At 37.9% G+C, this 12,226-nt stretch overlaps 1 protein-coding gene across 4 annotated transcripts in view; it reads right to left on the bottom strand.

Moving 5' to 3' along the window:
- clstn1 (calsyntenin 1) overlaps positions 1 to 11,983 on the bottom strand; it is a 42,230-nt gene extending 30,247 nt beyond the window's left edge. For 2 of the 4 annotated variants that reach the window (XM_077218304.1, XM_077218303.1), the window contains exon 1: positions 11,575 to 11,863. In XM_077218304.1, the coding sequence (XP_077074419.1) occupies positions 11,575 to 11,638 (64 nt within the window). In that variant the 5' untranslated portion in view covers positions 11,639 to 11,863. Of the gene's footprint in view, positions 1 to 11,574 lie in introns of all 4 variants that reach the window. The other 2 variants (XM_077218306.1, XM_077218305.1) reach the window with 2 other exon arrangements.
- Positions 11,984 to 12,226: the final 243 nt, after the last annotated feature.

Below are 12,226 nucleotides of genomic sequence, written 5' to 3' on the forward strand. Positions count from 1 at the left end.
GCTACATTATCTGATCGATGAAAAATATTATTGCAGTGGCTCTAGCCGGACAGCACGCGCCGAGCACAGATGGGGGGGGGGGGGGGGGGGGGTCAGGCACTATTGTGCTATGCCTGGCATGCAATCCTGTTAGCCATCATGTAAACCCACTGACAACTAATCCCATAATGAGATGCTCCTGTTTCATTCACATACGAGGTCACAGACTTTACAAAGTGCTGTGGTGTCATATGCTTGAGTCAAAAGTTTACAGTATGATGGCTATGAGAACAAACCGCTACGGTAGATCATTTCTGATTTCCATTTCTCAGTTTTGGAAAAGAAAAGGGAAATCTGAATTATTGTAAACATCATTATGAAGTTAAAGCTGATCACTGTTTTTTATTAATTAATCTTTTAAATAAACTACAGTTTGAGGCCATTAAGATTTTGCTTTTTAAGTTGAAAAGTGACAGTAAAGACATTTAGAAATTTCCATTTCAAATAAATACTGTTATTTTGAACTTTCTATTCATCAAATAATCCTGAAAACAAAAATGTATCATGGTTTCCACAAAAAATGTTCTGCAGCACAACTGTTTTCAACATATAATAAGAAATTAATAATAAGCTAATTCAGAATATTAATTCACCCAATCAGAATATTAGATTGAAGAAACATTAACTTTTAAATGGTAGTTCACATAAAGAAGATATTTAAAATAATTGTAATTAAGCATTAAAAAATTATTTGGTTAATAACTAAATTACATTTGATTTGACCAACTAATTTATTCCAATAAATCGCGTTTATCAATTTTTGTCAATAAAAGCCTTCAATTTGTAGATAATTCAAAGACATTACATTAATGTGACTGACGAAAGCATGGAAAAGATATCACAAACAGTAGCTTTAGTAGTAAATATGTTGTTTACTTCCATATCATTGAACACAAGCCTATCAATCTTCTTTTGCAGTCATATACGTTTTAACTTAAATTTAATTATATCGATGTTGTGGTAGATTTGCAGATATCCATTGTTGGATGGTGGCACTCCAAAGGAAGTGAACAAGACTTTTTCCTGTAATTATTGAAGCCTATATTACTCTACAGGGCTGGCAGTCTTAAGAAATGGCAAACGGAAGCAATTAATTTGCTGATAGCTCAGTAACCCACAAGCAATTACGCTACATACTTTGTACAGCCTAATTTTGGCCATTATTTGACATCGGGGGGTTGGGGAAGCACTGGTGAATGGGCTTCTTAAAATGGTGAGCGAGACCAAATTATATTCTTGGAGATCTGAATTAAACCTGCAGACCTCCAAAACAATAGCAGTGTGAGAATGTGTGTTTCTCGCATTATGATTTGATTGATGAGGGGAGGGCCAAATGTTACGGTGTCAGCCATGCTTGTTCATCCATCTGCTAGAATCCCTCAAGATCTGTAAAGACAGAACAGCCTGAATGCTCATGTATATGACAACAAAGCCACGTCGTCTGAAAGAAAGCTTCAATACGGGCTTCCTCCTGTGTCCTGTATGCATATACAGCACATTTAAATGGTTTAACAAGGGATGGCTATTTCCGGTCAGCATGGCCCAGAAACCTTTCGTGACAGTGATCCCTCCCAGATTGTGATCTACCGCAGCCTTTGTTAATTATCGCCACAGACGCCTCCGTTCTCACCTCGAGTGCGAGCGAGCTGCGAGTTTTCACAGAGCACACAGCTGCTTCACAATTCAAGGTCTATCAGTGGTAGTAAAAGATAACTACTGATCTACACCTTGGCAGACTTGAAAATGAACAGGCTTTCACACTTGATGGATTTGCAGTTACTGCTGAAAGAGACTTATAAACGGCTTCTTTTTGAAGAACCATTCCAAATTTGTAGCCAGGGTTTGACGTCTTTGCTGAGCAGACCCCATTCTCATGTGAAGAATGAAGGACAATGGGCCATCCTAAGAGGTCAATACAATGGCCTGCTAGGAAAACACTGAACGACTGATACGACATCTCCACAACAAATGTGATGGCTTTTAAACCAAACCACTTTTTAGTTAAAAGATTAGAACATTATTGAATTATATAATAAATTGAATACATTTTACAAAGTATAGGCTACACATTTATAAATATAAAATATATATTTTATAATATTACAATTTTTTTTTTTAATACATAATATGATTATGTTCACACCAGAGTGAAACACGTGTTTTCTTTCCCCAAACCAGTTCAGTGCAAACTCTGCCCCGCAGCCGATTGTATAGATTTCATTAGTCATGACAATCACAATGCTACAACTAAAGGTCCCTAAATACTCACGGCAAAGTTATTTTTCGTTCTTCGCTTAGGAGTAAAACTACGTTCGAAATATGTGATCTGGGGTATTCTGTTAGCGAACATCCGACACCGACCACTTTGCCCTTTCCACTCATTAACAAAAAAAAATTTCAAAAATCAGGCAGCCTTACCATATTAGATATGAAAAACAGTGTCAGTGTCTTGTTTCATCAGAAGTACAACTTCATTTTCTACTATAAAGCAGCTTATGAAGGTAAAAGAGTAGCAAAACTCGAGAGCATGTAGATGTGAATTTGAGAACTTGTACAATAAATATCCGTACTTGTACGCTAAAATTTAGTCACAGCTCCAATGTGAAAACCTGTAAAATAAAGTTGAATTTTGAGATTTGCACACGCTTAGTCACAAACCCGTATTCTGAATTTGAAGTTGCAGACAAGTAGTCACAAATGTGTAAAATGCCATTCACAAAAATACAGTGACAGTCACAGACAAACTTAAGTGCCTATTTGAATTTTTAAAGTACATATTTGCATTTACTCATACTTACTAGTACTTATTCGTTCATTCACATTTGCAGTACAACCTCAATTAGGCACTTGTAACTTCTCAAATCTGTCACTGCAGTTTCAAATCTTCGCGCCTTGACTTTTGGAACTATTTTCTCTATATATTAGATGCAAAACTATCTTGTGCACTTGTAAACTCAGTGTCAGCGAGAGAAAAAGGAGGGCGCAAAAGAGTCGTTTAATTGGTCTCTGCCTAGCCAATGAAAAGGGACTTCTGTGCACGATGATGTCACGACACCCGCAGCCTCGGGGACGTTCTAAAATGCTAACGTGGCTTAATAATGTTCTAAGACAGTGATATTAAACGACCAAGCTCAGTACACACACTACTAATAAAGCATAATATAAAGAAAAGCAGATGAATATGAAGAATATGAACGCAACGCGTTTACAGTAATTACATGTTAAATGTTTTCCTTAATGGACCAACAGTTATAAAAAGCAGAAAAAAAATCATTATACATTATTAATAAAACAGAGGCAGGTTTAGTGATTTGCAAAAACTAAATCTGTACTCACACTTAGTTTGCCATAAACACAGAGGAAGAACTATTCCAACAAGCTATCTCTCGCAACCTTAATTGACACCCTGAACAAAAATTAGCTTTCTTTCGTCATATTCTGGACTCACCTGCTTTTCTGTACATAGAATGCTTTATGTCTTTACAAAAACCTTGTTTTGGTCTGATTTAGTTTGAAATGACGTCACATCTGTTCATTCTTCAATTTCACTTGAAGTATGCCGGGCCTTAATTTCCTAACCTTGTCCAATTAAACACAGGGCGGGATTTTTTAACCAGTTTGGGATTCTCATCAAAAGAACTGGTTCATAAGAGCTATATGTTCTCGAATCGGACATCACGGCTTCATCACTGCGTACTAAAACGTCTCGAACAAGACAATATCTGACAAATCCGCTTATGGATTTTCCTAAATTAAAGGGTAACTAAACCCCTGGTCAGAGCCTGACTCCACCCACTGGCAATATTTGAAAAATGCTGTAAAAGTGGGCAGAGCCCAGCGGAGGGGGGCGTGCACGTGAGATGCATCTCTTTATATGGAACCTGCCTACGTCACCTGCAACCGCTACGTCACGAACCACCCCAAACACCCAATAGGAAAATTCAACTGCAGTAGCCACCGTTCAACCTGAAGAGGGCAGCAGTCAGACGTTTTTACACCATATATTGTAGAATTAAAACACTTTAAACCCAAATGTCAAAAAATGTACTCGAATCAATGAACAGCAATTATGAAGCTCCATTCTTACAGATCATTAACTAAAAAAAGTTGTTTTAGTGTCTAGTTACCCTTTAAGTCAATGTAACAAATGTGTATTTTTTTATATCAAATTTCCAGTCATTTTAGGGCGTTTTCACACCTGAAAGTCCGCACCAAGGTCCGAACCAAAGTTCACATTTTGATACATTTTATACTTTCAGAAAGTTTTGGTTTGGTTTCACACTGCAATTATGCGAGCGCACTAAAGAACTTTACGTGACATACTTGCGTCCTGTCGTCATCATCTATGTGGGCTGCATCTCGACATTGATTGGTTTGTAAATGGACGTGCATCTGACGTCAGCGTGTTGTCAATGCGGCGGGTAACTTTGACAACATGAATGAACAGACGCATATCGTTGCAACTGTATTGTTATTTTAATGGCATAATTACCTGCAGCACCAACTATACACAAGGCTAGTTCAAATTCGCCAAATGAACGTCCTCGTCGTGCGAACATTTTATCGTCGCCGGCAGGAAAGGAGGAGAAGACTGCAAGCAATCATGCGAGCTCTTTTTTTGTGTGCATGTTTTCCAGTTGACTTCTAATTATGTCATCAGACCATACTTCAATTAAAAACCTCGTCTCCTCCTCTCCCCATGTGCGTACGGCTCATTTTTCCTGCCACCTTCTGTTTTTTCGGCTATGCGGGAACCACCGGAACTTCCTGTAAAAGGTCTGAAAGTCCGAACCATACAGAAATGCTTTCACACTAGAAACGAACCAAACCTTTGTTCAGTTTTATCCGGACCGAGACTACCTCTTTTCGTCGGACCAAATTTCATCTGTTTGGTCCGAACCGTGGTCCGGGGGAGGTTTCACACCTGCAATTTTGATTCGGACCAAACTGAAAAGTCCGAAAGTCCGGACCAAACAAGGTAGGTGTGAAAGGGCCCTTAGACTCAGTCTGGAGCCCTGCAATGAAAATGTTCACCAATGAAAATGTTACAAATTACTTGACGACCAAGAGAGATACTGCTTAAATCTATCATAATGATTCAGCCAGTAAATATGATAATCATTGTTATTTTCTGCTGTGAGAACGAGCAGCTACTTGTCTTAGCATCTTGAAATGCACTAATAGATAGACTTAAACAAGTTTCCAGTTGGTTGAGAGCAACACTTAAATGTTTGCAAACAAATTTTAAAAAGCCACTACCTATTGAAACGGGCCTTAACGGTCAGGGAATTGATTGCACATTGAAGTTTAAGACCCTGTAGACAAATGTTGAGGAAATCTCTGGGCTCTACTGACCAAAATATCTCACAGTAGGGTTCATAGTCAAGCCAAAGCAGAAGGTCACAGTGTGTACTCAAGGAAGTATCTGTTAGTCCACCAGAGTCCACCAGTACAGCACAACAAGGCCCATGCGTTTTCAATAAGGGTGGGGGCAGGGCGGTGTGAATGGTGCTCAATCACAGCTCAGTATAGAGCACACAAAGGCCCAGTGAGAGTGAAAATGAGCCGTAGCCATAGAACACAGGGCTGCTTTTCATGTCTCCGGAGGCTAAGCTGCACAGAGCTCTATACACAGGTAACACCTACTCTCTGGTTACCTGTTCCCATGGAGCACTGGTGCTGACGCGATGAGGCACTGAAGAGGGCCATATTTATAAGGCTAAACAAAAAGCACAAACCCTGACAGACAGTGAATGGATGGGCTCTCTTCAGACCATTCAGCGTGTAGACTCAGTTGACCTGAAATGTAAGCAGGTAATGATGTTATGGGTAGGGTTACCGACCAAATGGCTTTCAACGGGGTAACATTAAGGTCTCAGTTTTAGGGCACTGAAGAATATTTTTTATCCTTTTGTTCTGTTTCTTCCTAAGTGACAAAGAAAAAGATTTCTCTTTAAACACTGAATAGTATACACTGTAAAACATGTATATGATCAATAAGTTATGACAACATATGTTTTTACATTGTTTTAACTCATGAAAATAAATTAAGTTATACGAGAGTCAACTCATGTTTTAAGTCAGTTTAATGTAATGTAAGTTGAAACTTTTTTACAGTGACACTGGTCATATTGAGCAACAGTAACAAACGTTTCATCCAATTACAATGGTTGACTAGTTGTCAAAGAACCAGTGTTTGATTTTTCTCTTTTTTTCTTATATAAAATAAATGACAATAATATATATAAGCCTATAATATTATGTCATGTCATCACAGAGTGTATATAATAATAATCATAATCAGTCAGTAGGAGCAGTAAGATTCTCTTGAAAGAAATTATTACTTTTATTTAGCAAGGACACATTACATTGATTAAAAGTGACAGTAAAGACATGTGATACAAAAGATTTCTATTGCAAGTAATTTTTTTAACTTTCTATTCATCAAAGAATCCTGAAAACATGCATCATGGTTTACACAATTTTTAGGCAACACAACTGTTTTCAACCTTGATAATTATAAATGCTTATTGAACATGAAATCGGAATGTTAGAATGATTTCTGAAGGATCATGTGTCACTAAAGACTGGAGTAATGGCTGCTGAAAATTCAGCTTTGTTATTTACCACAGTATTTTCGTATAACCCTTACTGACCCCACACTTTTGAATGGTAGTGTGCTCATTAGAAGTTTAACAATTTAAATATGTATTTTAGCGCATGTTTAAAAAAAAGATGACATTAACTTTAGACTTTATGTTATCGTCCCCCCACACATTTAACTGGGGTCAGATTCCTTGAAACTTTTACTATTTTAAGCAATCAACCCTTCCATTTTGAAAATGTTTTGCACATACCTCAGTAGAGCACAAATATACAAACACAGACACATAATTTGGTCTGTTTACTTCAAAAGCAGCTTGTTGTTTTAGGAAGATCAACAACAGCAGTCAACCGGCTACCATGCAAGTCAAAGAGACAGACCTTACATTTAGTACGTAATGACCTATTCTTGACAGATCACTGACTCAATACAGCTCGCAAAGGGGCCAATGAAATTAGCACCGACTGCCCAGCCGCCACGATGACTAAGAGCTGATTGTCTATGTGAATTTCTACCACACTGGCTGAACCAAAACTGAAAATGCAGCTTTTTTTTAAACAGATGACCAATGCTTTGTTAATGGTTATGCTTAGAAAGTACTTGGAATTCAAGATTGGTGCATAAGTCAAATAATTCTGACTCTGAGTTGCGTCTAACAGTGGGCGCATTGTGCCGCGTTTATTGCGCTGAGCTCACGGCCAAGGGACTCTTTGTTTCCCAGAGTACAAATTCCATGAATAAATAGCACAACATATGAGACTTTGGGTTCTTATCCATTAATCAACTGCATTCAGAGGATGGAAAACACGAAAGAGAAACTAAAAAAGGGCAAAAAAACTACTCAGAATATCCGTAACAGATATGATAACAAAGTAAAATAACAATTTAATCAGCCAAATGCTTTCAAAACACTTCCGATAAACTCTAAAAGCATCAAATTAATTAAGTTCAACCAGCATGCATCAATAACAGTCCCTGTGTGTTCCATGCTTCACAGGAACAATGAGTCCACTACCTCCTCCTGAGAGAAAGTCTGCTCAGCTTATTTTATCCATCCTCTTCTGCTGTGTGAATTCTCTTCCCACAGTTCCTAGAATTAATGGGCCCTTCAAAGCTTACATCGAAGCAGAGAGCTGCTAATGGACGTCTAGCTATCTGCAAAACCAACACTTCAAAAGTGTTCTAGTTCCTATGAGATGAATCCTGAGAGATTATCCATCAAGCCACCTGTAAGTTAAGACATTCTGCTACAGGACTGAAACAAGCAAAAGATTTGATCAAGGGACACAAGAGTCGAACAAGCAGCTGTGTATAAGATCTCATTCAATCTGAAATGTTGTGAACTGCCTAAGGGATCTATTAGCTATGGATATGGATATTCTTCTCTGACAATTGTTTATTAAAGTTTGTACCAATCAAATCACCAGCTGTCACTATAGGAGCCACATAGTAGAAATAGCCTAATTCACCCTTATAAGCTGCGATAGAGTGAATTTCTCTGATATACTCTAACTCCAGTAACTTTCCAAAGATCTCAGCCTTCATTACATCAATGAAATAAAAAAAATCCTTCACACCTTCACACGAAATCAAATTTTCATATTGTTTGGCAAACACATGGTCAACATAACAATCCTTTTTTAGGCCTATATATAAAACATCAAAACTTGACATAAGACCAGAAGGCAGTCGGCACCTTGTGAAGACGACTTAGTCATGTCTTGATTTGAATTAGGCCTACATTATTGAAGATACTTTTTTTTAAAGGTTTATTTCATACAGTTTTTTATTTTTATGTACGTCCTATTCTTTCTGCCACTTGTTAGTGATATATAAGCTAATTAATGACAGTAAGATAATTCCTCCCTGGTTAATTAATGTGTTCATTCATCTCTCCTCATCTTCAGAAAAATAAATATATGGCAGCCACTAAAAGAACATGATATTACTTCTTAGACATCTCATGGCCGTGTGCAGGGGTGTGTAATCCAGTGAGAAGGTGGGGTTTTCATTAAACTGATAACAGTAGGGAAGTGAGCAGGTGTTTAAACAAAGCTTAAAGAGAGCCTGTCAAATGCATCAAGGGTAATAAAGTTATTTAAAGGGGAATTTGGCAACTATTTCAACTTACTAAAACCGTTTGGAAATCATTTGGATGGTTAAATAACCTGTTCTGGTGAGCATGGTGACTTTCCCCGCTCCCCCCAGCATTCCCAGGCGGAAAACCAACACTAACGTTCTGGTAAGTTGGAAATAGGAAGTCTCGTGAGAAGCAAGAGTGAGAAACACGAACTGCTTTACGGTAATTTGACATTAACACACACGCCATATGATATCTGTGTATGATGTATTACCCACCTCGGTAGACATAGCTCCACATGATAAAGTTGGCCGGCTCCGATAATAACAAATGCACATGAGCAGCGGTAGAAAGGGGGATGAGGGTGCCGCAAGTGAGTTTTTTTTACGACAGTGTTGTGAAATATACACCCCACATCTGTAGGGGGAGCTCGTTGAGACAATATGCGACAACAAAGTGAAAATCAGCGAAGAAATGGCTAGAGTTGGCGAGTTCCCCTTTAAGGCTAATAAACATGTGAGTGAGACACATCGCATAGGCTACTCTCTCGAGTAGGTACTACTTATTTTGAATGCATACTTACTTGAATGCATACTTTTTTACTTTTTATGAATGTCTTAAGTTTAAATTTAATTAGGATATACTACATTCACCATGTTGTCATCATGTGACCTATCATCCTCAGTTGAATGGCTTCACTGCCATTCACAAATCCTCTCCCGAGGCCTCGTAGGATATAGTAAAGTGTCCATTTTATGCAAACTTCAGCATCTCGCCGGTAGTAGAAGGTCATCCTAGTACTTTTGCCTACTCGTTTAGGAGTACCGTGAATTTGGTCACACTAGCCTATATAACAGGAAAGTTATGCGATTTCGGTCGCACCCATCATCTGTGGAGGTGGACATTTAAATATGCGAATACAGAGACTAATAAGACAAAAATGCTTGCCTCTGAATGTGCTACTCTGTGACACATTTTTTGGCTGTCAAGCGATCACAATTTCCCAGTGATGAAAAACTAGCAAAATTCACAGATATCCAAGGATTCCTTTAATATAGTAATCATCATATGGCTTCAGGCATATATTTTTAGGAACTACAAACTGATTTTAATCTTGACTCCAAAGCAACTTAAACACATAAGCCTGAAAACATTTTTGATAAAGCATCGAAACACAAGTGACAAGGAAAGACAGTGGTAAGGTCTGTTCTGATAGGGTTGTGGATGATTAAACTTATCAATTTTTAGAAAAAATTTGGAAAATGCCTAAGATATGAATTGTTGTTGACATCAATGCCCTTGCATCCAATCAAGCTCAACAGAATTTTAATTCAGTCTCACTAGCCACTGGTAATATGGATAATACTAATACAATATTGGTCCCAGTGTCTGGTAAACCACACTTCTGTGTGTTTATGCATTCGCATAATTTTACTATTTTATTGCTATTTTCCCTATTGTTGTGCTATGAAAGTCGTGGTTATAATAATGGAGTCAATGTTTGATATTAAGGACATTTGTTTACAAAAACTGAAGTACTGTGTAGGGTCGCCATTTGATGTCCAATGTAAAACTTGGATTTGGAAGCAAAACCAATTGAAAATCACTAATCAACTAGGCTAATCACTAATCAACACACACACACACACACACACACTAGTAGCTATGTATACACGTGACAGGTTCTTAGATGTTTTATAATTTATCTTTTTTTTTACCATTTTGTACAACAAATTACCTAATGACTAAAATGTCAAGAGGTATACTAAAATACTTCCCTTGCACCTTGAAGTGTACACAATAGAAGGCAATTTTAAACATTGCCTCTCAAAAATAAAACATCAAAAGGACTTTTAAATCAAGAAACTGAAAAAATTTCTTATCATAAAAGCATTTTGTAAACTATTTTTATATTTGATCTGGACAAAAAATACTAGAGTCGTCATTGGCCATGTACAGTCAAACAATATCGCTCTTTTAAATGGTCAATTTCTTTCATAAGATTCGCATATTAAAGTTCAACTTCACAGCAAAATCGCACTTGTATCTTTAAAAATAATGAACCAGGTAAATGCAAGGCAGGATATTTCTGGAAAAGCAGCGTTTACCAAGCAAATGTTTCGCACATCAAGCCGTGTGATTGCTGTAATGTCCGCTCGTGCACCTGCAGCGATGTCCTTCAGTCATATTTAGCTGCGCGTGAGCCATTTGAAAGATGAATTTTTAAAATTAGACCACATGGATTTCAAAAAGGATCTGCAATGCGGACACACTATCTGCTTGGTATATATAACAGTACAACTGACAAACAACTTGTTATCGGATATAATGCCACAAACCGCTTTTGAGGATGGGGTAAAAAAAGGAAGCAAGCACAGATTTGAGTTGCAAGCAATATGCTCTGATTTATATGATGATGATATAACGTTACACCAATAACTGTAGGCTGAATTCTTCTTGGCCACGGGGTGTTGGCACAAAAGATCGTTGTTTTAAAGGATTGACACTCAAAAATAGCTGTCAAGTGAAGCGGAACCGTAAGAGAGAGTGGACATTTCACAGCTGACAGGCCACGGCAATTATTTCATGACATATTGTCTTTTCATGACGGAAAATTAGAGTAGAGAATTGATTTTTAATAAGCAGCGATGTCCGGACGCAACATCCACACTGTGATATTGAGCGATTATTTCAGATCATTGTCAAGAAACCTTGACCGAGGATACTCACAGGAACACTAATAACCTTTAAAATTATTTTAATTATGGTAATATATCAAAACAATATTTTTAAAGAGATAAGTTACACCTTAACATTTTCATTATGATTATAAATGGGTCTTGAATCTTACCTTTGGCTGCCTCCACCGCGCATAATAGTCCTAAAAGCAGACCGACTGCCCCACAGATCCGCATCCCGTCGTCGTAATAAAAACGGCAAAATATTTAAAAAATGTTATTCTATCTCCTCTCGCTGGATAAAATCTGATTCAACTCAGTGTTGCAAAAATATCCAGAAGATGTATATCTCGGATTAGTGCGGTAGTTTTAAGATGGCTGCCGCCACCGCCGTTCAGCTCTTTTCTCTTTCAATCACGGTTCGTTCAGAGCTCTCTCTCTCTCTCTCTCTCTCTCTCTCTCTCTCTCTCTCCGCTGCTGCATCCAACGGGAGCGGTGACGGGCTGACGTCACGACTGTTATTGTGGGAGTGCTGGCCGCCCGCTTTGCCCTTTGCATCAAGACAGGGAGAGGTTGTGGATTAGTCAAAAAGATGCGCTGTGTGTGTGTAAGTGTGAAACACAGTGTTCTCCAATACTGCTTAATCGACCGTGATTATTATGGTTTAGTGTCAATGATTGAGTTAGCTTATATGAGGGTGTCAACTTGATAAATAATATTATATTATAATATCAAAGTGTTTTCTGTAGGATAATTTTATACCAAGATGGAATGTTTAGGTGATAATGACATTTCACTTGCTATTGGAATGATCATAAATAGGCC

The sequence above is a fragment of the Siphateles boraxobius genome, unplaced genomic scaffold, assembly GCF_051911475.1.
Source record: "Siphateles boraxobius isolate OS27281-9 unplaced genomic scaffold, OSU_SipBor_1 77, whole genome shotgun sequence".
NCBI classification, from domain to species: Eukaryota; Metazoa; Chordata; class Actinopteri; order Cypriniformes; family Leuciscidae; genus Siphateles; species Siphateles boraxobius.